Here is a 24,772-nt window from a genome sequence, read left to right on the forward strand (position 1 = left end):
CTTCTTTTCTCTGCCCTCATCCTGCAGTTAGGCCCTTCTGAGCCTCAGAGCCCGGGATCTGGGGGTTGTTTCAGTTGTTTTGCCGTTTTCTCCAGCTTACACCCTCCCAAAATAAAACCCCTTTGCTGAAAAACCACTGGAAAAACAAAATTCACCGGGAGAAAAAATGTGTTACAGGCAAGCCAGGGGGGGATAACGCAACCAAGCCCAAACTCCAGGAATGTCAGCAGCTTGTTTTTCCTCCTCTGGGCAAGATGCAGAGGCAGCTGCATCCCCCCAGGTGTTCTGGTGGTGGGAACTCCTCCAGAGAGCTCTTTCTGCTTGCTGGCCTAGGAAGCTTTTCCCATCTCCCTTCCAAGCCCTGCTGGGGATCCACGACCCGGCTGCTGCCAGAGGGGAAAACAGCTCAGGGAAGCAGAAATGAGTTCCCTTTTTTTTCTCCAAGTGCCATCACCCTCTTCGAGCACGCAGGGCTGTGAAGTGATTTCTCAAGCCTCACTGGCAGTTCACAAATGCTCCCACATCTCACTGCTGGTTATGAATGGTGAGGAGCTAAAAATAGGGGCTTGTTATTGCTTTGATGAATTGAGTTTGATGCGGGAATTACGGCTACAAATGTTCTTGGGAATGTTGCCTTTCACTTCTGTGGCTCCACGGAGCACGGAAATGATCATCTTCTCCTGGCAGATTGAAAACCAGAGTTAAGGGATCCACAAAAGCACTTTTCTCCAGGTTATTTTCTATCAAATTTGCTTCCCTGGTATTCGCAGCTCTTTTCTGCTCTGAATCCATTACCGAGCCAAAAAAAAAGGAAAATGTAAGCAGACGTGAAAAATAGACTTTAATTCTCACTGTTCAGATATTTGCTTAGAGAAAATGGGATAAAGGAGCTGAAATACATTCTCAGATAACAAAGTTGCTGGCGAGTTAAATCTATAATTTGATTTTCGGGCTAAGTCCTTTATTCAGCTGACAAATGTGGTGCAAATGCAGAGCTCCATGTGCAGTTAAGGATTTGGGACTTGTGGTCAGATGGAATTATTAGCTGCAATTTGTGAAGAGATCTGGATTGCTTAGGAATGGGAGCGTTTACCACTTTCCTCGGACACAATTTGAGAATAAAAAAGATTAGGTGGAAGTCATCAAATCTAGTCCTGTAAAGTATTTGTGCTGTAAAGTGTGACTTGGAGTGAAGTGCAGGCAGAGAGGGATTGGTGGGAGGAACACTCAGAGCCACAAAGGCGGATTCAGCTGAGACTCTCAACATTTTAAAGGGATTAGTTGACATTAAAAAGGATTTCAAAGCTTGTTTTGAACTCGCAGGGTGCTAACCTGGGAGTTCGGAGGGAGAAGGATGGGGGAGTGCCATAAACGTGATTTGTAGAGTTGAGTGTGGATGCTTGAAAGCTGTTGGTGCTCTTTTGACAGATGGGTAGAGAGATAAATAGAGAGATAAACAGATAGGGAGATAAACAGGGAGATAAATAGAGAGATAAAGAGATGAGTGGATGTTGCTTTGCAGAGGGCGTAGAGAGCAGTGCAGAGATGTTGAACTCCCTCATTTAAATTTCACCAAGATGTGTTGCAAACTGGAATTTAAAGCCTGGTTTTAATTTTCTTCCCATTATTACAGCAGGAATGCCAAAGGTGCTGTTCCTGCTGGATTAGTGCCCGTTCTCCCTCACCTCACAGCCCTGTGCTCCTGTCCCCGCAGGATCCGGCGCCTGTTCCACTACATCGTCAACCTGCGCTACTTTGAGATGGTGATCCTGATCGTCATCGCCCTCAGCAGCATCGCCCTGGCTGCAGAGGACCCCGTCCAAGCTGAGTCTCCCAGGAATGACGTGAGTGCCACCCAAAATTCCCAGAATTTGGGCTTTCTTCTCCCGTTCCCATCTCCGCAGGGTAACGCTCTGTGCTGGCAGTGCAAAATTAAAGCTTTGGTAACGCACCCAAATTATCTTTGTTCCGCTGTCAAAATGCTCTCGATTCCTGTCCCTTCCTGCTGCTTCAGCCACATCTGGGTTGGAGAACTTGGAAATTGTGTGGCTGATGGGGCTTTGCTGGAGGAGCTGCAAAGCTGACAGCCCATCCCGCAGTGGGAAAAGCTGCTGGATAATCTCTTCAGGAAAGGATGTTCAAACATTTCATTTAGAAATTAAATCCCTTTTGCCTTGTTCAACCTGCCAGAAGTGCAGGTGCACTGAAGCCAGCCTTGGGTGCAGGCTGGCAAGGCCTGGGGAAATGCTGCTTTAACTCAGATGATTCAGGTTTATGCCTAAATTATCTGAAAACTTTCGCACCAGATGGTTTTTGTCCATCCCAGCAAACAGACCATTGCTAGATGAGATATTTAACCTTGCTCCTGTGCAGGTTATTTCAGGGCATGGCCTTCCCTAACACACATTTCCCTCTCCCATTTAGGCTCTGAAATACCTGGATTATATATTCACAGGAGTCTTCACCTTTGAGATGGTGATCAAGGTAAGAACTTTTCCAAGCGGAGAGAGTCACCTCTTCTTGCAGATTTATTTGTGAGAAGCTGGAGAAAGGGTGGAGCAGGACAGAGGTGGGAAGGATGGAGAGCTTGAACTTGGGAACAGCTCTTAAAATCAGATGGAGCAGCTCTCCTGGTTTCCTTTATCTCATACTTAATGGAGGAAGATCAGGATGTCTTTAGGAGCTGTGTAAGAGGGTAAGAATTGGGAAGACACAGGAGCTGCCAGACCTTGCTCAGACACTCCTGATTCTTCCCTTTGCCTTTGGCACTGAGCAGGAATAACAGCTGATTCTTGGTTTGTCACGTTTCAAAAAGCTGAGAATTTCTCTTTTTCCTCAGCAGGGTGACAGGTTTTGCCAGGACTGGGGGGCAGTAACTTCCCAGAGAGCAGTCCCATAAAGTGGGGATTCAGTGTTGGGATAAGGCAGGAGCTGGGTTTCCCTGTCCAAGCAAGACGCAAAAGAGATGCAGAATAAAACCAGGATTAATGTATGTGTGTGGAAGGAATCCTAGGGAGCAGTGAGGCCTCATTTTGACAGCTTTTGGTTAAGTTTTATTGATTTGAGCTTCATTTTTGGGAGAGTTTTCCTGCCTGTTTGAGGGGAGCGGCTCGGCCGAGGATCTCGGCACTTTGTGAAGGGTCCTTTGATCCAGAACCTTCTCCTGCCCCTCGGCAGGGTGGATCTGGGCCATGCTTGATTAAAACTCTTCCTTCTCCTGGGTTTTCTCTGCAGATGATCGACTTGGGGCTGCTGCTCCACCCCGGCTCCTACTTCCGTGACCTGTGGAATATCCTGGACTTCATTGTGGTCAGTGGGGCCTTGGTGGCTTTTGCCTTCTCGTAAGTTCATTTTCCTTCTCCTCCCAAATTCCAGGGAATGAGTGACAGAGGGGGCAGGACCTGTAATGTTTGTGGCTCCATTTCCCAGTGAGATGTTCAATTCCTGCCCTTTTTCCTCTCATAGCTGGGTGGGCGGGGGGTGAAGAAAAGGAATGAACCCAACTAAATTTGTGTCGTGGAACCTCTTGAAAATCCTCCCAGCTTGAGGCTGAGCCCATTCTCTGCTCATTCAAACACGAAGCCAAGATTTTTGTGACTCTTTGGCCAAGTTCTTTTCAGGAACTCACTGTAACACTTTGTGGCAGTCCAGTGTCTCCAGGCACTGGTTGTAGGAATTGCTCTCACTATGAAAAAACAGTGAAAGAAATCAGCTGGTAACTCCATGAACTCTTGGCAAACCCTTATTTGCAGAGTTGTGGATATTTCTGCTTCACAAACCTTTCCTATTTCTTTCCTTTTCTCTCCTCTCTCATTCAGGACCTTGTATTTCCACTTGTATTTCTCCCTCCCTCAACCCCTGCTCTGTATTTATGACTTTAAATAATACCCCACATCCTTCTTTAATATCGTGGAGGATTTTGAGCAACAAACACAGAGGAATAACTCTTTAAAAATTAAAATTCGCTTCTCATTTGAGCCTTTTTTCTTGGAAACAACCACAGGAAGAGCAACACAGCTTCTTCCAACCTTCAGGAGCCGAGTGGAGGATGGGAAGAAATTTCCCACTCGTTCTGAGGCGCGGGAATTGTTTGCAAATGCTTTGCTGAGAAACAAAAGATGACCTGGAAACAGGCAGCAGGACTTGACCACTTTAATCTTCTGCTAAATTAGCCCTGAGCAATTCTGGGAGTGTTTAGCAGCCCATGCCCAGCCGAGCTCACCTGTTTGTCGACACGATGATTAGAGGAGAGGAAATTGTTTAATTTGCTAATGAGAATTAGCAGCGTTTCACTCGCTAATGAGGAAAGCATCCACCTTTGTCAGGGAGCCACGGAGCGTGGCTGGGCTGCTTTAAATTGGCAGCAGTTTTGAAGCAGAGCCAAATCCCTGCTCCTCCCTCAGCTCTGCACAAAAAAAATTGCACAAAATGTTGCCTTTCTGGTAAAATATTCCTCAGGAATTTTTCATTTTCAAGGTTCCTGTCGCATTGAGGTGGTGAGATTTGTATTTTCCATCTGCTTTTCTTCAGTGCAAATGCTGAATAGGAATAAAAACCCTCCAAGCTAAATTGACCCAAAAGTGAATGGACAGGATTGATATTTTAGGTGTGATTTTGGGGGATGTTGAAATCTCGGCTGTGCCTGATCCTTCACCAAATTATTCAGTTCTTGGAGGAAATCATATCCAACATAATTTCGTCAAAGGGCTGCTGCCCTCCCCTCTTTAAACATTTTGTCCCTCATTAAAAATCAGTTTTTTGGAGGAGCTCAGTGCTCTGTCGTAAGCAAAACTGGCTTGGTGAATGTCTCGCTGACCTAAAATTTAACATCCAAAACCCAGCTGCTTTTTAAGCTCGACTAGACATGTGTGGGCTTTTATTTCCCAGCACATGAAAAATATCCATGGAACATCTCTCAGAATGAGATTGACTTAAACCAGATCGAGTTAAGCAAAAGTTTAACTTAAAAAACCCAAATCAGCAACATCAGAACTGAACAAAGCTCCTCTGAATTGAAGAGAGGTGGAGAAGTCAAATAATCACAAAAAACCAACCTCACCCAAAGTCTGGGGTCCCAGGAGAATTCCCCTTTTCCTTCAGGAATTCAAACTTCCAGGGGGCATTTTGGGAGCCCTTCAGAGCAGCTCCCTGTGCTGGGAGAGCAAACCTCAGGCCCTGCCTTTAAAACACCTTCTCTTTGAACACGATTTTCTTTTGAAGGAGATTCTCCTTGCTGGAGTTACGGATTAAAATGAATAATTTTTAATCTTTCTGAGGCTTTTCTGCTCAGGTTTTCTTCTGTTGCTCACGTTGGGCCATGAATATCTAACAGCACCTCATCAGCCTCTGAATAAATTACTGCTACATCCCCTGCCTGTGCTTTGTGATACGTGCCCCAAGCTGCTTTTATTTTCCACTGTGAGTGAGTCTTGAGCAGGGTTTTAGAGCCAGGGACTGCATAAACCCAGCCTAGTCGCTGTCTCCCAGATGAAAGTCAGACAAGCTTATTTGTAAAGCTTGGGAAAATTTGAATTTCTTCTGTGATTTTTCTGCTCTCTGTAAGCCCTGCTCCACATCCCCATTTCAGTGGGCAACATCCAATCCAGGGAATGCCTGCAGCCTCCCTGGTGTAGCCCAAAAGCTGGGAAATCAGTCATTCCTGGGAAATGAATTCTCTCTGTTCCAGTTCGGAATCCTAACAGGGTAGGTGGTCGTGACTTAGGCCCAGCTCCTGGTTTGGTTAAACCAGATGGACACACAGAGCCAACTGAACGTTGATAATCCCGAAAAGGAGCTTTTGGAGATTCTTTGTTGTTCAATCAGTTGGATTTTTCCAGCAAATCCCACAGCCCTGTCACCCTCCTCAGTGGCTAAAAATGGGATTTAATGTGGCTGTCACTGCTTTGTTTGAACCCACGGCTGCCACGTGCAGGGTGGGATTTAATTCATGTTCTCGGCCTCCTCGCTGCCCACTGAGGGTGATGGGAACCAACCTCTTGCTGAATTAACCCATCCCTAAAAACCTGGGAATTACAGAGCTCCCATCTGGAATATTGCAGCAGCCTGTGTTAATTGAAGCATTTGAGATGATACCAGTCGCTGCTACAAGATTGATAAAGCCCAGCTCTCAAAGCAGCTCTGGGTTTTCTTTCTGCCTGCAGCTCTTGAGGAGCAGCTCTGTGCTTGACTGTGGTTAGGAAAATCAAAAACTAAATTTAAAACAACATCCCCGGAGCAATGCTGGGAGCAATAATAATAATAATATGATGATGATGATGATGATGATAATAATAATAAAGGAATGTTTCCCATTTAGCAGAGCGTTTCAAAGATAAATCCCTTTCTTTTTCTGGAGATAAACACGCCACAAACACCCAGACACGTTTGAGTCCTCAGGGATATCGAAGCCAACAAACAACCTGTGGAAAATTGTCACCAAAATCTCTCAGCCCCGTACTTGGGAGGAACAGCTGAGGAAGAGCAGCAAAGATTTGGCCTGGAAAAATTTGGAACAGAGGAAAGGTGGCTGAGATGCTCAGAATTTCAGGATGCTCGTGGAAAAAAAACAAATAGTCGAGGTTCTCCCTCCCAAAGTGGGAGAGAAGAGAGATTTGGAGGTGTTTTTCCCAGTGGATCCAGCAGGGAATGCAGGATTTCTGCTGTCCAGAAAACCCTTCCCTGCTGGTTTATCCTGTCGAGTTGGTGGGAGCGGGCCAGGGGCTGGGGGACCTCTCTGATGTTTCTGTTTGTCATTGACTCTGCTCTTTCTTTGTCTTCTCCTTGCTGGAATCTCTCTCTAGGAGTTTCATGGGGTAATATGTTCTTCCTGTCTCTTGCTGCTCTGTCTTTGCCTGTCCAACCTGTCCAACCACACACTTTGCCACTGTGGAAACAACCCAGCCATGTTCCACCCATCACATCGACTCCTCCGTCCCTTTATTCTCATTATCCAGTGAATATCTTCCCTTAACAATCCTCATCCATCCTGGCTTTCCTTCAGCACAGATAGGAACAGAGTAAAAACCCAAGTCAGAGAGTCAACAAACACACGGAGATGTATCTGTACCAAAAAAGATTTGAGGGGTTGACTCAGTGGGCACTGATGGGTGAGTTACAATTTGTGAAAATCTGAACAACCAGGCTTAAAGAAGAAATTTTAGTCTCTTTTAGAGGATTTCACCTCCAAACAGCCAAGCTGGAAGCTCCAGGACTAATTCAGTGCAATGTGGGCAATGGGACCGAGCTGGGATCCAGGCTCTGATATTGGGGGGAGGTCTCTGACACGAGAACAGAGCTCAGGGAGCTTTTTTCAGGGGGATTTGTGAAGAAGGAGGTCCCAGAAGTTGTATTTAACCTTTTGCAAGTGGCAGTTCTGCTGTCAGCTCAGGACAGCTTCATTCAGGGATCCAGGCTCTGATACTGGGGGATGTCTCTGACACAAAAACAGCTCAGGGAGCTTTTTGCACAGGGAATTTGTGAACAAGGAGGTCCCAAAATTTGTATTTAACCTTCTGCAAGTGGCAGTTCTGCTGTCAGTGCAGGGGCGGGATGGGAGGCAGGGCTGTGTCCTCTGTCCCCACATTCCAGGAGCTCCGGGGGGATCCTCCATAGCGAGGAAAAAGATGCCAAGAAAAGCCTTTGATGTGGTCCAGGAAATTTGGCACTGGATTCTTTCTTCTCTCGAGGAAAGTACAGCATTTAGGGCAGGAAGAGGGTGGCTTTGTGCTTGGGCAGAGTGAGGTGACCTCATTTATTCTTCCAGGAGGATTCCAGGCAATCACAGGCTCCACTTTACCCTGGATTTTTGACGCCCTGGCTCTGAGAGGTCCCTGTCACCTGAAATCAGAGCTGCTGGCAGCAGCAACAGCAACAAGCAGCTTCCATTTGAAAGAACCACTAAATTTTTAAAGGCCCTTTTATTTATTAAAGGGAGAAAAGGTTCTGCAGAGCTCTTTTAAAATATTCCTAATGTTTGAAATAAACAGGCAGCAAACTGACACAGAAAACAACAAAACAGCGCTGGCCTAATGCACCCAAAACTGAGCTAATGCTATTTTTTTTTTGTGGTATTCTCTTTTTTTTTTCCTTTTTTTGTTCGCTGTCTGCCTTTATCCTGTGCTCCTCTATAGCTCTAATTCAAGATTCAGCTCTCCTGAAGGTTGCAGTTGTTGTTCAGCAGTCCATTAAAATCTCGTCCTTCCACAACAATTTCTTTCTGTCGTGAGGAATATCCAGGTCAGATGTTTGCTTGGATTCACCTTTTGACTGCATCCCAGTTCCATCTGGACTTTTTATTTTCTGGGATATCTGGCTTTGTATGAAAGCAGTGAAGAAATCCCAGTATTGGCAGAGAGGGTTCTTAAAAACACCCAAACCCAACCCTTAGGGTTTTACTTGACAGGCAGAGGGTCCTTTTAATTAAAATGCAGTTTGCATCACTCTGGGTCAGAGGACCAGGAAAAGCTTTTCCTATAGCAGGGACCTTACTGTGACAAGAAATGGGAACTTTTTTTGTTCCTCAGGATTCTCTGTATGGTTCAGAGCATAAATCCCATTAAGATTTAATTGGCTCACGCTCTTTATTTGCTTAAGTGCCTGAATGGAAAAAAAAAAAAATCAGTCAGCCCTTCTTAGTGTCCTCTGCTGAGGCAGAAGGAATTTCCTGTGACTGGAGCTGTCTGCCCTCCACCTTGGAGCTCTCCGAGCGCTCATCCCATTCCAGGGAAAAGCAGGAGCAAGGATTTGCTCTGCCCCACGTCTCTTTAACCTTCCTGGAAGTATTAAATCCACAGAAATTCTTGCTTCAGGCGTGGAGCCCACCCCGGGAGAGCAGAGCAGGGAAATGTCTCTGTTCTCGTTTACACGAGGCCTCATTAGTGCAGTTGTTAATTGGCACAGCAGCAGCGTCCAGGTCTCCTGGAATCAGGAGCAGGCACCATGTGGGAATATTCTGGGGTTCTGAGTGAGCCCAGGAGAGCAGAGCTGAGCTTTGCTGGGCTGGCAGTGCTGATCTGCAAAGCAGCAACGTGGCCGTGGGCGCTGGGGAACGGAGCAGAGCTCTGGGCACAGTGTCCCCGTGTCCCACCCTCCTTTCCCGTCCTGCTGCCCCAACCACGTGGCCCTGAAGAGTCTCACCCTCCCTCCTTTCTCACCCCCACCTTCCTCAGCTCCCACTGCTTCCCTGGCTTTCCTCACGTGGGAAACATGGAGCAGGGGAAGGGATTTGCTTGGCCTTGCAGAGGGGGCAGCCCCGGGGATGGGGTGGCCACCAGCCCTGGGGACAGGTGGGATGTCCTGTGGCATCTCCTCCTTCCCCCTTTTGCTTCCCTCCTGCCATTCCCATCCTCCTGGGGAGGCTGAACAACCTGTCCTGCAGCCAGGGCACTGCTGAGGGTCAGCCTGGGCTGTGGGGGAGCCCCAGCTCAGCTGGTGGCTCTGGTGACACTGAGGTCACCATGACAGCTGAAAGCAAATAGGCGAAGCCAAGCCTAGGCCAGACCTTCAGCTCTGCTAAAACCAGACAAGAAAGGCAGTAAAAGCTCTGCTGGCGGTGCCTGCTTCATCTAGGGCAGATCGAAGGTCTCTAATGAGAGTCACATATTACTTCTTTAATATTTAATAGTCATTTTGTGCCTTTAAATCAGTCCTGTAGCTCTGGGAGTAAATCCCGTGCCTGGATTGAGAGCTGTGTTAGTGGTCAGGGTCCAGTTGGGATGGATTAAAATGGCCCTAAAACAGCCCTGAAGGATGGGAGAGGGAGAGGTCAGGGACCTGTCCATCCTGTTTCCCCTCTCCTCCACTTCTACTAAAGCTTGTGGAAAGGGAATTTCTCCTCCAGTTATACATCCCTGGGATACAACCGACCCTCCAGAAATTCCTGTGTGTCTCCCTCTTACTGCATTTCCAGACAACTGCAGTGGCTGGCGATGGGGGAAAGGGACTGGAGATGAGGCAGGAATGTGGGTTTGGGTTGTAGATTCCAGTCCAGCATTAGGTGTGAGTTCTCAATCCTTTGGAAGTGGTTGGATTTCCAAAAAGACCCTTCCCAGGGCTGAGCAGGGTCAGGCAGCCACAAAACTGGCTGGTTCCCTCCACCCTTGGTGCTCCTCCCTCAGCACAGGGTGTAGGGCAGGGTGGGGGAAGCTCTGCACTTCTTCCCAAACCTCCGTGGCTCTCTTGGGTCTCTCGTCCTTCCATTATTTCCCTCCTGGAGAAGAGGAATGTTCAGCAGCCTGGGAGAGCACAGGATAGGAACTACCAGCATCTGTCCCACCGTTCTTCATTCACACCTGTGTTCCCTCAGCGCAGTCCCAGACCCAAACCTCCAGCCATGAATAAAACTCCCGATTTCCATCCCATTTTCCACTTCATACGAAACGAAGGGAATGTTGTTGTTTTGCCATGGGGTTGGAAGAAGATGTACCTGTTATCTCCTTTTGCTTATTTATTTTGGAAGTGCACGAGGAAAGGAACTCTGTCCTTCCCCTAAAACCCCTCTTGAAGTTAACAAGAGGAACGTTCTCGGGCCTTGCACTCGGTTTTAACCAAACCTAAGCCCCAAATGTGACTGACAGCACCTGCATGCCTGAGTGGGGAGTTGTCCCAGCACTGCTCCAGGCATGTAATATATTGTCATATTACATGGTCCTGCATGGGATCGGTGGCATGTCCTCCACGGGACACTCAGGGATGAGGGAACAGGCTCTGACCCCCAGGAGAGCTCTGTCCCTCACCAGGAAGGCTCCCAAACCCTCTTGGCACAATGTTCCCGCCAGAGAATTGCACAGAGAAACAGCCCCTGCCTCATCCAGCTGGGAGGGAAGAGCCACATGTGGCTTTGTCCCTTCTCCTGCCGGGAATGGGATGGAGGAGCTGAGCCTCCTGTCCCGGTGCTGCTGCCCTGCCTGGGAGCCTTGTCCGGTGTGGAGTCAGGGCAGGAAGGGCCCCAGGTCCTGCTGAGCGGCTGGGAGGTGACAAAGCCTGGACATCCTGTGGCTGAGCCCTGCCAGGACCCTGTCCCGCCCCAGCCTTCTCCTCGTGCTGCTGGATCCACCCCAGGTGAGGCTGGGTCATCCTGCCTGCAGCCCTGCTGAGGATGGACACAAAACCTGCCAAAAAAACCACCCCAAACCCAACCAATTGCACCACCAAAGCCACCCTGGATGCCCAGAAACACCCCAGTGAGTGACCTGAGGAGCAAACGATTCCCTCTGTTGTTCTTGTGCCTTTTTCTCCCTTGCAGAGGAACCAAAGGCAAGGACATCAACACCATCAAGTCCCTGCGAGTCCTGCGGGTGCTCCGGCCTCTGAAGACCATAAAACGGCTGCCAAAGCTAAAGGTTAGAAAAGAACCCCAAATTTTCCTTCTCTGGAGGTTTCTGACCGATCTGAGTGGCAGCTGGTGGACTCCACTGACCCCAAGTTGTTTCTGTTGCTTTTCTTTGGTTGCGATGCATCTCTGTGCCAGATGAGCACAAACAGCTGGGCAGATGTTGAGCAAATGGCAAACACTCGGGTGCTTTGCCAACATTGTGGGTAACTTTAGGGATTCTTGTGGAAATGCCATGAAAATTAAACCTCTACAAATAGAAAAAAAGGCAGATAAATTAAATTACAGTTCATAAGTGGGATGGTCTTTGAAGTGATACAGGAAAAAATGGGGTTGGGAGGGTTTGGGTTTCCCTGGAGAATTTAACATGAATATTGCAAGGTTTTCCACAGGCTGTCCGAAGGGATTTGTCATTGCTGTGGGAGGAGCTTTAATTTATTCATCTTTCTATTAAAGAATCCATAGTCCAGTTCTTTTCTTCCCTAGAACGCTGAGCTAAAAAATAAAATCAATTTAATGGCCTGTGGTTACTCATCCAACAGCAACAATTTGAGGTGCAGCCAGGTCCTGCAAAGAGAGAATGGAAGGAGTTAAAATTCCATAATTCCTGAGATTTAGGGACTCCTCAATACCTTTTGTGGGCTGTTGATGGGGAAAAAGCCATGGATCTTTTGGAACGGTGAAAATGTGTTTGACAATTCCTGTTTTCACATCAAACTAAGGGTCAGCTGCTCTGGAGATCTGCTTTTGTCTGAGCCCACCATTCATGCTTAAATAATTTTAGTTTTATGCACATGAAATTGATCTGAAAAGAAAAGGAACGTTAATGTTGAACCATGTAGAAATTTCATGTTGGATTTCTGGGTTGATCAGTGAGATTTCCATCAGGATTCCTGGGCTAATTAAAAAGATTTCCATCAGGATTCCTGGGCTGATTGGACAGATTTCCATCAGGGTTCCTGGGCTGATTAGAGAAATTTCCATCAGGATCCCTGGGCTGATCAGAGAGATTCCTATCAGGATTCCTGGGATAGTTAAAAAGATTTCCATCAGGATTCCTGGGCTGATCAGAGAAATTCCCATCAAGATTCCTGGGCTGATCAGAGGGATTCCTGTCAGGATTCCTGGGCTAATTAAAAAGATTTCCATCAGGGTTCCTGGGCTGATTGGACAGATTTCCATCAGGATTCCTGGCTTGCATCAGGAGTGTAATTCTGTGGGTGATTCACTTCCATTCAGAGGAACAGCAGCAGGATTGTACAAACCCTGTGCTTGGGCAGGGACTGCTCAATTTCTGGTACTATGACAAACTTCTGACTAAAATTAAACTGCAAATTACTTGTGATGAATCAGGGCCTCATTCCCACGTAATAATGAGTTTGAGAAGTTCTTTGCAGGGAGTTCAGGAGAGCACATTAGTCACACCTCATTCTGACAGACAGCTCTTCAGAAAAATATTTATTCAAAGCATTTGGTTGTTTTGTTTCCTGGTATTTTTTTTCCTTATTATTCCAACAGTTTTTATGCAGCCACTGGAAGTAAAATCAAAACAATTTTCATTTTATAATGAAATGTTTGCTCAGGACTAATATTGTCTTGACAAGCTGTGATTGTCTTTGTAAACGTTATGAGCAGCATCAGAAAATTCAGTGGCACAGCCAAAGTTGTGGATAAAGCAGGAGATGAGGGAAGCTGGAGTTGTTCCTCACAGCTTTGGGAAGTGAAAATCCATCGAAGCACCCATGGGTTGTGGGATGGGGAATGAGTCCCAAATGAGGGAGATTTAGATGAGATTTTGGGCAGGAATTGTTCCCTGGGAGGGTGGGCAGGCCCTGGCACAGGGTGCCCAGAGCAGCTGGGGCTGCCCCTGGATCCCTGGCAGTGCCCAAGGCCAGGCTGGACATTGGGGCTTGGAGCAGCCTGGGACAGTGGGAGGTGGGAATAAGATGAGCTTTAAGGTCTTTTCCAACCCAAACCCTCCGTGACTCCCCGAGTGTGGTTAAACAGTGGATGCCAAGACTTTGGATGAACTTTTCCTTTCTCCCCACCCCTTGACCTTGCTCCCCTCCACGCCCAGGCTGTCTTTGACTGCGTGGTGAACTCCCTGAAGAACGTCCTCAACATCCTCATCGTGTACATGCTCTTCATGTTCATCTTCGCCGTCATCGCCGTGCAGCTCTTCAAGGGCCGCTTCTTCTACTGCACGGACGAGTCCAAGGAGCTGGAGAAGGACTGCAGGTACAGCTGGGAGCAGGGAATGTGGCAGGGAGCAGCTTCCTGCAGCTGCCCAGGCTGGCCCAAAATCAGGGATGTGCTGAGTGGGAAGAGTCTCCTGTAAATAAGAGCAATAATTCAGCACAGCCAGCCCGGAGGTGAATTTGCCTTGTTTTTCTTGAACAGCTGTGTCACTCCTGGCTCTGATCTTCAGGATACAGGGGAGGCAGCTTCTTTCCCAGGAAAGCTGAGTGTGATTCCTAAGAGAAGGGTTTTTGATAGTGTGACTCCTCTTTCCACCTTGATTCTTAGAGCTCCAATGAATTAGAAAAACACACTGAATAAATAATCAGAAGCGTGGGATGTTAAAGAGCTACTAATTAGTGAGGAGAGGGACAGGATCTGAATCTTTTAAAAGCCCTGTCATGCTTTGTCCTTCCCAGCAGGCTGCCAAGGTGTGGTACTCCACAATGTGCATCTCATCAGCTTTTTCTTGGCACCCAAAGCACCTCCTCAGCACTGTCCTGCTCTGCCCGTCCCTCTCCTGCTGCCTGGCACGTGCAGGGCACGTCCCGGTGGGATCCCAGGGGTTGTCACTGCAGTTCTTCCTTGGAAGAATGCAGATAAATTACGGGGAGGAATGTGAAAGGACAGAAAAGGGTAGGTTGGAGAGGGTTCTCCTCGTGCCAGGCCCCTAAAAGCAGGACACATTTAGGACTTAGATCCAACCCTGGAGTAGGAGCCAGAGATGTTTCCCTGTCAAGCAGAGGTTTTCTGTGGGGTCAGACAATTTAGGGGCCGCCCAGGTGTTGATGGCTGGCTTTGCCTAATGAATGAATGAATGCCTTGCTTAAAATTCCTTTCATTTTTAGTCCTTAGGTCCAGTTCCCGTGGCTAAAAGTGACTCAAAAATTGGCCTTTACTTCTGTCATAGGCTTTGAGGGGGTCTCCTTGTCTGTAATCCACAGCAGAGTCCAGACTGTGCTGCTGGGGCTTTCCAAAACTCCTGAGTCCTAAGAAATGCCTGATCTGCTTTCATTCTCTCACTGGCTCTCAATCTCTTGTTCCTAGGGGTCAGTACCTGGATTATGAAAAAAATGAGGTGGAGGCACAGCCCAGGGAATGGAAAAAATACGAGTTCCACTACGACAACGTGCTCTGGGCTCTGCTCACGCTCTTCACCGTGTCCACAGGGGAAGGGTGGCCAACGTGAGTAACGGGGCTGGCAGGGGCTGATGGTGCAGGTAAAGCAGGTCCCCAAAGCTCTGAGGGACAGCAGGTGACCTGGGAAATGAGAAAAGTCTTTTATCAGCTCAGTGCTGTGTGATTATTGGGTGAGCCAGCAGGCAGAGCTCTGCATTTTCCTGGCACAGGGATGCTCAGGAAGTTTTCCGTTCTTGCTTCAGGCTTTTGGGCTTGCACACCTTTCTCAGGGGTAAAACTGATATTGGAAATGTAAGAAAACGAGGGGGGAAAAAGTATTGTGAGCTCTGCTGGAAGTCTGCTGGGCGTGACGGTCCCCAAATGACATTTCCTGTTCAGGACGTGACTTTATTTTGGCACATGTGGAGTGCCGTGTGTGGCCAGGGTTCCTCCTCCTCCACGGTCAACTCTTTCATAAAATAAAGACTCAAACAGCATCAGCCTCCTTTTTCCAGTCCCTCACTGTGTTCCCCTGTTGGATGTCATCAATACCTCTCTTTTCCCACTTTTACTCCATCCCTGTTGACCAGAGAAGAGAAACCAGATCCAGCTGGATCCTCTCCCCTTGGCCAGGGGGGATCAGTGGATCTGGACACAGCAAATCTCCCACCATTCTGCACAATGGTGAGAACAAAGGGTTTCCCTAAAAATATCCTCAAGGAAAACTTCTCCCCAGCCACGTGGATGGGAGCAAGTTTTTCCTGAGCATATGTGGAAAACCCTGCACGTGAGTGGAGGCTGGGGATTGACTCTCAGGGGGTCCTTGGTGCTTCCCAGGGGTTGTGTTGACCTTTCCTCTCTCTTTGCATTTGCTTGCAGTGTGCTGAAGCACTCAGTGGATGCCACCTACGAGGAACAGGGGCCCAGCCCTGGCTACCGAATGGAAATGTCCATCTTTTACGTGGTGTATTTTGTTGTCTTCCCTTTTTTCTTTGTCAACATCTTTGTGGCGTTAATCATCATCACCTTCCAGGAGCAAGGAGATAAAGTGATGTCAGAGTGCAGCCTCGAGAAAAACGAGGTACCCACCTCTTCTGACTCCAGAGTTGGTGTTCCAGGGGCTCAGAGCACCTGGATACTGGTGGAAGGCCACTCCTCGTCCCCCCTGTGCTGGGGGGACTGGAGAGCAGTGGTTATTGGAGGGTGTGTGGTGTAGAGACCAAAGAAATGAGTGGCTGTTTCAGCTTCTGCATAAAAACACCACCAGGGAGAGCCCCCAAATGGTTCCTGTTAGGAACCACTGTCACCCGTCCCCCTGGACTGCACCAAAGGGGAGATGGATCTGCCCTGGCACAGGGTGCCCAGAGAAGCTGCTCCATTCCTGGCAGTGCCCAAGGCCAGGCTGGACATTGGGACTTGGGGCAGCCTGGGACAGTGGAAGGTGTCCCTGCCATGGGAGGGGTGGCACTGGATGGGCTTTGAGGTCCCTTCCAGCCCAAACCATTCCATGGTTTGATGTCTGCTCGAGTGTGGAGGTGTGGAAGGAGACAAACCTTGAGGCCAGACCTCAGAAACCAAACTGAGCTACAACTGCTGTGGCTCCCCAGAGGAAAACTCCTTTCCACAGGCTGGTTTTGTGCCCAGCTGGGACTTTTCCTCCTGGCAGCAGCCAAAAGGAGATGCCTTGAGAAGAGTGTAAGACCAGGGTAAGAAGCTGTGAGGTTTTTCCTTAATGCCCCCAAAAATCCCATTGTTTTCCACTCAGGGACCTCCTGAGTTGGTTTTTCTGTAGTTACTGGCATCTTTGTATCTTCCTTCCGTGGGTGTATCCAGTTTCCTTCTCAATCCATGCAGACTTTTAGCATCTGCAGCATCCTTCATCCAGGGTCCACAGCCTCAACGACCTCTTGTGCGAAGAACCATCTCTTTTCATGTATTTTGAAACTGGAACCTGATTTTTGATGGAAAGAGATGAATTTTTAAGCTATTCTTAATTAGTTCCTTGTTTGTCTAGATGAACAAAAAGTCCAAAATAAAGCAGAATATTTAGAGATGCTTTGTTATTTTCCAACTGGGCAGAAAGTGATTTCAGACTTGGAATTCTTAGGTAAATCCAAGATGAGAAAACGCTCCAGAATCAAAACCTCTTGTGGGTAGAAACCGCTTTTTTCTCATAGTTTTATATTCATAATAAAGTGAGCAGAAATAGCCAATGAAAGGGGTCTTTGAGAGTTCCCCCAGTGCTTTTGGTGGATAATTTATTGGTAAATTCAGTTCTCATTTTATGAAACATTCTGAGCTGTCTGGGTGTTGCTGTGCTGAGAACACACCTGAGTTCCACAGTACTTTTTGAAAACCACAGAGAACACCTTTACCAATCCTCAGTCGCCCATCAGGAGGACTTGGAAGTGTTTTTAAAAGTGGGATCAGGACCTATGAGGAGCTGGGCTCTAATGGAATGTTGTAGGACTGCATAGGAACGTTATAGGGTAAATATTCCAGGAAAATTGATCAGGATTTGGGGATCCTGTGCTGCGTTTTACAGGGAACAGTCAGTACTCGCTTGGTGTAAATGCTCTGCTCACTCTCCCAACCACATCCCGATGGATTAAGACTTCCAGCCCTTTTCCTGTCATCTCTTCATCCCCTTTTTGTTTTGTAGAGGGCCTGCATAGACTTTGCCATAAGTGCCAAGCCCCTGACCCGCTACATGCCTCAGAACAAGCAATCCTTCCAGTACAAGATGTGGAAATTCGTGGTGTCCCCTCCCTTTGAGTATTTTATTATGGTCATGATCGCTCTCAACACCATCGTCCTCATGATGAAGGTGAGTGGGATCTTCCTGTATCTGGGAATTTTGGGCTGTTGGCTGGAGAGATTCTCGCCCTGAGAGCTGAGGGGGGCTCAGCAGGAGCAGCCACCACTCCTCATGTGCCTACTGGGATTCCTTTGGCCCCCTGAGGGAGGTGGTTTAGCTGGGATGAGATCCCACCAGTGGGATTCCCTGCAGAGCGTTGGTTGGGCTCAGCCCCTTTGGGGTGTGAACATGGGATGGGAACTGGGATCTGCAGGTGCTGATCTCCAGCTCAGCCAGGGTCTTGGGGCTGCTCAAAGCCCAGTCAGGCCATGGCGATTCAAACTGAAACAGAGTAGGTTTAGATGGGATATTGGGAAGGAATCATTCCCTGGGAGGGTGGGAAGGCCCTGGCACAGGGTGCCCAGAGCAGCTGTGGCTGCCCCTGGATCCTTGGCAGTGCCCAAGGCCAGGTTGGACAGGGCTTGGAGCAGCCTGGGATAGGGAAAAGTGTCCCTGCCCATAGGGACTGGATGAGCTTAAGCTCCCTTCCAACCCAGGCCATTCTGTGATTCTGTGAAATGACCCAACTTTGGAACAGCATCAGGCTCCTGGGATGTGATCCAGAGTGGAGGAGGAGATGCAGGTGGATACATGGTGTGGATGATGTTCCCTCCTGTCCCTTGCCTGGCTTAGAGTATCTTCACAGTCAAGGGGTCCCCATATGCTTAGGGTTCTCTGGAACAAAACCCAGCTCTGCACTTCCCCTCTGGGTTTGAAAATGTCCTTCCTCCCTCCTGCGCCGTGCTGTGCTTACACGGGAACATCCCCCAGCAACAGTCTCCAGCTCTGAGGATATTCCAGCTGCCCCCTCAGTACAGGATGGAGGCAAGAGAGACAGGAATAACTGTGTTGTAACCCCAAGCCTCGCTTAAAGTGAGCACAGAATCCTGACTAAAATGAGCAAACCTGCTGGGAAAGGTTTTACTCTGTCGGTGATTTTCACCAACAGCCTTTCTTCCATCCCGCTTTAGTTCTATGATGCTCCAGAAGCATACGAGGAAATGCTGAAATGCCTGAACATTGTGTTTACATCCATGTTTTCCATGGAATGTGTGCTGAAGATCATTGCCTTTGGTGTGCTGGTAGGTGCCTCCCTTGTTCCCTTCCACCTCTTCTCCTCTCTCGACGAAATGCTCGCGTTTCGTGACGCGCATTTAAAAACGAGCAAACAAAAAAACCCCCCCGACCTGTGCTGGCAAAGAGAAAATAACCCCTGGATCCCTCTATTCCCCTTGTGTTCTCATTTGGCAGAATTATTTCCGAGATGCCTGGAATGTCTTTGATTTTGTAACAGTGTTGGGAAGTATTACTGATATTTTAGTAACAGAGATTGCGGTAAGTACAGCTTGCTCAATTTCCTTCCTTTATAAACAAAGCCGTGCCCTGTCAAGACATTGAACCTTCTCCCTACCAGCCTTATTCCCTGGAGCTGCCTCTGGGAGTCACGATGGCCTTGGCTGACCCTGTTCCATGAGCTCTGCTTTTCCATGGAGCTGAGCACAGCTGTGTGCCCCAAAGAGGGAAAGCTCTGATGAGAACCACGGTGCTCGTGACTCTGCCAGCAAGCAGCTCCCTCTCTCCTGCAGCCAACTACTCTATCCTCAGGCCTTTTCTGCCTATTCATGGAAAAATCCTGCTGGATTTAGAGAGGGAAAAGACCAAAGGGATTCTGCTGTGTTCGTGTGGGAGGTTTTCTGCAGGGCATGCGTCTGCCCCTTGGGGCTCCTGCCCAGTCTGGGTCACGGGGCAGGGTGAGGGTGATGAGGTGAAGGGTGTGGACTGGGGGAATGTTCCTGTCACAAAAGCTCTGTGGGGCAATGAATAAACAAACAGCTCTCCCACAGGATTTCTGGCCAGCCCTCCAAGGGCTGCTGTCTCCCTGCTGATCCTGTAGATCGCACAAAGTGGACAGACTTGGCATTAAATCTGAAGGATTTTTCCATAAGGGCAGCAAATGCCTGTCTCAATCCCTGACAGTCTGATATTACCCACGGAATAAATTGCTCCTCTCCTCTCCCAGTGCATGTTGGAGCTGATGATGTAGCTGTGTGATGAATTTGAACTTGACCATAACTTTTCTCCTCAGTCCCAGGGGTTTGCCTGTAGATGTGTTCTGTGTGTGCTGAGAACTGTGCTCCCCACGTTCCTTTACAGGTGCTGGTGAAGACCATGTGACTGTTTCTAACAAAATGCATTTTTATTTAACCTCCTTGGTACAAAATAATGCACAACCCCCCAAAGTTTTCCTCCCCATACAAATGATGTCCGTTTATCTGCTGGTGAATCCTGTGTTGTAGGATTTTGGTTTCAGTGCAGCCAGGCTGAAGTTACTCAGCTCACCCACTCGGAGTGCTGCGGATTGTTGTCCCCACTCCCTCTCCCATGGGATGTATTTCCTTGCCAAGGGCACCCAAACTTTTGCCATGGTTTGAAAATCTGTGAAACCATTTGCAAGTCAGCCACAAACAGATTGAAGCTTTTCCACCCCTCCTCTGGCCACTTTTTCTGGGAGGAAGTAGCACTGACAGCTCTCACGGGGTAAGGGAGCCTCTGGTCTCTCACAGATTGGTGTCTTCTCCTTCAGGAAGGTTTTTCCTTCTCAACACCAAGCCCAAATGCTGCTAAAATCCTCATTTTTGGAGCTGTTTCACAGTCAGGGAGCAGCCACAGTGTTGCCCCTTCCCTGCTCAGATAATGGGACACTGCCTCTCCCTCCAGCTCCCGTGGGATGGCCCAGCCAGGGATTGGATCAGGTTGGGCTGTGAGACATTTTCAGCATCAAAACCTTTGCAGAGGAGTGTGAATTCCCCCTAAAGCCCCAGCAGGGCACCCATGTGCCTTTCCCTTCTCCTCCCAGGTGGGAAAGAAGAGGTTTTTTGGTTTATGAGGAGCTGGACACATTCAGTCCTTAGAGAGGATTTTCTAAAGGAGGTCACCAGATTCCCCTGGCAGTGTCCAACATGCAGCTGACCACAAAACTCTCTCATATAAAAGCCACATGTCCCCAGGACACTCCAGCCCTGAGCTCTTGGTCCTCTGTCTGTGTCTGCAGAGCTTTTTGAGCTCAGCTCTCTCTAAACATTCCCTTTTGTGGGGCTTGATCTCTTCTCCCACATAACAAGCAGCAAGGCAAGAGGAAACAGCCTCAAGTTGCTCCAGAGGAAGTTTAGGGTGGATATTAGGAATAATTGCTTCATGGAAAGGGTGGTCAGGCACTGGAACAGGTGGAGTCCCCTTCCCTGCAGGGATTTAAAAGCTGTGTGGATGTGGCACTTGGGGACAGCATTTAATGGTGGCCTTGGCAGTGCTGAGGGAATGATTGGACTCAACAGTCTTGGAGATCTTCTCCAACCTGAACAACTCTCTGATTTCTGTGTAGCCACCACATCTCCTCCCCGCTTTTCATTCACACAGAGTGCCCAGGGGTCATCCCCTGCCACTTTTCTTTCTAGATTTGGTTTCCAGCACTTCTTTCGTGCAGCTCCTGTCTGATCTCTCCCCAGCAGCACACATTCCTTCAGCCACACACATCCCTGTCAGCCTCCCACAGGAACCACGGACTGGGATCAGGGGCAGCGTGCACAGCACCCTGAGCAGCTCCGTTTGCTTGAAGGGGGCAGTGAGGGCCAGCTCTGAGCTGCATCCCTGCTCAGTTCGTGGGTGTTGGCAGTGGTGCCCTGAAGATCACACTGATAACAGGGCTGATAACAGGGTTGATAACAGGGTTGGTAACAGGGTTGGTAATGGCAGCTGTCAGGATGTCCCTCATGGAATTCATTCCACTTCAGCCAGTGGCATGTGGAGATGTGGTCTTGTACCAAGCTCTCCACTGCCACTGAAACCTTCCTGCCCTCAAAGCCAGGTTGGATGGGGCTTGGAGCAACCTAGGACAGTGGAAGGTCCCTGCCCATGAAGGAGATGAGCTTTAAGGTCCCCTCCAACCCAAACCGTTCCATGATTTTATGATTCTCCTCTTCCAGTCCTGAGGATGGAAAAGAAGCAGAAGGATGCAGCCCTTTGCTCCTGCCCTGTGTGGTCGGCTCCATGCGAGGTTGCACGTGGGTTATGCTGACCCACAGGGCACCAAGGGGGTCCCAAGGGCTCCCAAATCTGCCTGGCAGTGCCAAGACTGCTTTGCTGCCTACAAAGTGACACAGAGTGGCAGAGTTACACTTTAAACCAGCTTTGGAATATTCTGTCAAACTGCAGTTTCACCTGGGTAATTGAAATATTTCTGGTATTGAGAGCCAGTGTAGAAAAACTGAACCAACAGATCCAGTCTGACTCAGTTTTGAACCAATAGTTCCAAAACAGAAGCCATTTTAGAAAAATGTAGGAAAAAAAGGGCTGAAAGAGCTGATGCAGAGATGTGAACGTGCAGGGCTGGAGGTGAGGAGCAGGGGGTGCCTCATTCACAGAGCACAGCCCAGCTGTGGCCTCTGCCCAGCCTCTTTTTCCCTCTGGAATTCCAGGTAGGGCAGAGCAGGAAATAAAGGCTGGGGATGAGCTGAACCAACCCCACCTCACCTTCCTCAGGGCATGACTGGGGCGCAGGAGCTCTCATGGAGCAGGGAACAACCAGAGAGGAGAACAGGTCTCGGATCCTCCCTCCCAGAGCTGTGTCCCCAGCAGGGAATGGCCCTTTTTCCCTGTGACTTCCCCAGCTCCCGCTTTCCCTCATCTGCTGGGCAGAGTTTGGGACAGCCCCTTTAGTCCTTCCAGCCCTCCTGGCAGCCATTCCCGTGGAGTTTCCTCAGCTGGGAAGTCCAGGTGACAGCCACAAGGTGACTTTGCTGGCCAGTCTGCAGCTGTCCCTGTCCCAGCCACCCTCCAGGTCCCTGTGGAGATGTTTTCTAGGTGTGCCACTGAGCTCAGGCTCACAAACAGTTGCCAGAGCACCGTTTTCCTCCGTATTTTCCAGCCAGAAGTGTTCTCCAAAGGTAAATAATCCTGGGTGGCCTCACCTTGAGAGACTTGGCTTCCACCAGCCTTGTTTGGTACCTTTAACCCTCGGAGAAGTAAAGACAAAAGGAAAAGAAATGTGTGGATTAATTGCTTTGTTTTAATTTTTCTGGTCATGTCACATGTAATTTACTTTGTGATTGTAGTGGAATATCTCTTTTTTTTATTTCCTCAGGCAAAAGCATGAATGTCAGTTTTTTTACCCTCGGTAATTGAGGGAAAAGAGGTGGGATTAAGGAAAAGGTGTCCTTGTGGACACAGTTGGCCTCAGGAGGCCGAGTGGGTGTGTGGCAAACTGACATCTATTTCTATGCCTGGAAATAGAAAAAAACCACCCTGAGAAGTGTTTGTGAATTGTCTCCAAATTTGCATTACAAACTGAAATGCAAATAACAACTGCACTGTCTGTGTTACCTGGAGGATCTCTGAATCTCTTTTGGTTCGAAGCATTTTTTACTCCGGGAGTTCCCATAAAATAACACCTCCCCACCCCTGATAGCCCAACGGGTTTTTTTTTTCCAGTGAAATTTTTCAGAGTTTCCTTTTTGCTTGTCCTGATTACTCATTTTCTCTTTTTGTTTCCTGTTTTTGTTCCTTATTTTCCTTATCTACCTGCTGAATCACGCCATCCAATCAACATACAATGCGAAAACCATGTCTCCGTCTGTATGTTGTGCACCTGCTGCTCAAAAAAAAAAAAAATCTAAAAATTTGTAAATAATCTTGCAAATATCCATCCATGACAACATCACATATAGGACACGGTTGGTTTCATTGAATTTAAACAATTCTTTAAATTCTCTGCTTTGATTTTCTCTCGTTTTTCTTTGATTTGATCCGTTTCTGTTTGGTTTTTTCTTTGATGAGAGTTCCGATTGCACTGGTGGAAAAGCCTCACTGCAGCGTGCCCTGAAGTGGCTTCTGTCCTGCACCTCCCTCCCTGGGCTCATTGGTGACAATGAGTTTCCAATAGCCCGTCCCTTGCTCCCTGTGCCACCCCCTGTGCCAAAGGGGACACTGCCACCTGCTTTATTTCCGTGGGAAGTGGGAGGAGATGGCGAGGGAAGGATGTTCTGGACCTGGAAACGCTGGGGTTTGGAGGTGGTGGTACCAAATTCAGCTCTGCGAAGGTGGGTTTGGGTTCTTTTAGGATGAGGTGATGGAGATTTCTGCTGAAGGAAGCACCTTCCAGCCGTTTTAATCTCTATATTGTAAGGCAAGAATATTATTGAAGTGATAACAGACTTGCTTCCCTCAAATCAAAAATGGTGGGAAAGAAGGATCTTAAATTTGAAAATTCGCTGTGACACCAACCCATAGAAGAACCCATTTTGCCACCACAGTGGACACAGAGTCGCTGGATCCAAACCCAAAACTCCAAGTAAAATGCAGAAATCATGTTATGAGCAGAGCTGAAAAGTACCAGGAGCCAGATCCCACTGGGAATTTAGTGCCAAAATGTAAATTTATTCCAAAGATGCCTTTGGAAATATTGGCCTTTATCTTTGATCATCATCAGTTAAACAAAAGAGAATCCAAAAAGGAAAATGCGATCTGAAATATTTCTATTTTTCCATTCTTAAGTATCTTGGCTATGGTTGATAATGCAAATGAGACCAAAAGCTTCTCAAAAATCCTTGCTCAGCCACCTGACACCAGCTCTTGGATCTGGGAGCATCCACATTTCCTGTTGCACAGTTGCTGTTAAGAAACAGACCCGGGGGAATTTTCATTTCCAGGCTGCACAGAAGCTCCATGGATGTTCATGGAGGGTATTTTCTGCTGGGATGCAGCAGAGGAAACGACAATGTGTAAATGCAAAGTTTGCCCAGTGCAAACCGAGAGGTGAATCCTCCACAGTGCTGGATCCATTCCAGATGTGTGGGAGCAGTTGGGATAAATTTGGACACTTTGCTGCACACCTGGCCCAGGCAGCACAGAAAAGGGCTCTGGCATCAGCAGTGAACGTGAAAATACACTGGGGGAAGATCAGTTTGCTAAATTTGGGCTGCTGTCCCTGTTGCAGGTTAAAGGTTGAGAAGCTCATCCTGTGCTTTGTTAGGACTGGGGTTGTTACTCCATAGAGACAGGTCCAGGCTCCTTGGATCACTTGGCATCCAAGTGAGGTCTTTGGAGCACCATGGAGCTGCTGCAGGGACACAGCAGGAGCAGCAAAGCTGGGAGGAATCCTGGAGAGGAGCAAACTGAGGGCAGAGCTCAGCAGCTCCTCCCGAGGGGCAGCTCCGATCTCTGCTCCTGGGCCAGGG

General features: G+C 48.3%; 1 protein-coding gene across 1 annotated transcript in view; it reads left to right on the forward strand.

The window, feature by feature from the left end:
* The window catches only part of CACNA1B (calcium voltage-gated channel subunit alpha1 B), a 254,528-nt gene that overhangs the window by 196,941 nt on the left and 32,815 nt on the right, over nucleotides 1-24,772 (forward strand). The window contains exons 22-31 of the mRNA XM_042052780.1: nucleotides 1,715-1,844; nucleotides 2,425-2,484; nucleotides 3,235-3,341; nucleotides 11,243-11,339; nucleotides 13,407-13,567; nucleotides 14,615-14,752; nucleotides 15,566-15,767; nucleotides 17,349-17,513; nucleotides 18,515-18,625; nucleotides 18,795-18,928. Of these exons, the coding sequence (XP_041908714.1) occupies nucleotides 1,715-1,844; nucleotides 2,425-2,484; nucleotides 3,235-3,341; nucleotides 11,243-11,339; nucleotides 13,407-13,567; nucleotides 14,615-14,752; nucleotides 15,566-15,767; nucleotides 17,349-17,513; nucleotides 18,515-18,625; nucleotides 18,795-18,928 (1,305 nt within the window). The remainder of the gene's footprint in view (nucleotides 1-1,714; nucleotides 1,845-2,424; nucleotides 2,485-3,234; nucleotides 3,342-11,242; nucleotides 11,340-13,406; nucleotides 13,568-14,614; nucleotides 14,753-15,565; nucleotides 15,768-17,348; nucleotides 17,514-18,514; nucleotides 18,626-18,794; nucleotides 18,929-24,772) is intronic.

Source organism: Corvus kubaryi, unplaced genomic scaffold, assembly GCF_017639235.1.
Source record: "Corvus kubaryi isolate FWS band 111438036 unplaced genomic scaffold, C.kubaryi_AGA036_p1.0 78, whole genome shotgun sequence".
Classification (NCBI taxonomy): domain Eukaryota; kingdom Metazoa; phylum Chordata; class Aves; order Passeriformes; family Corvidae; genus Corvus; species Corvus kubaryi.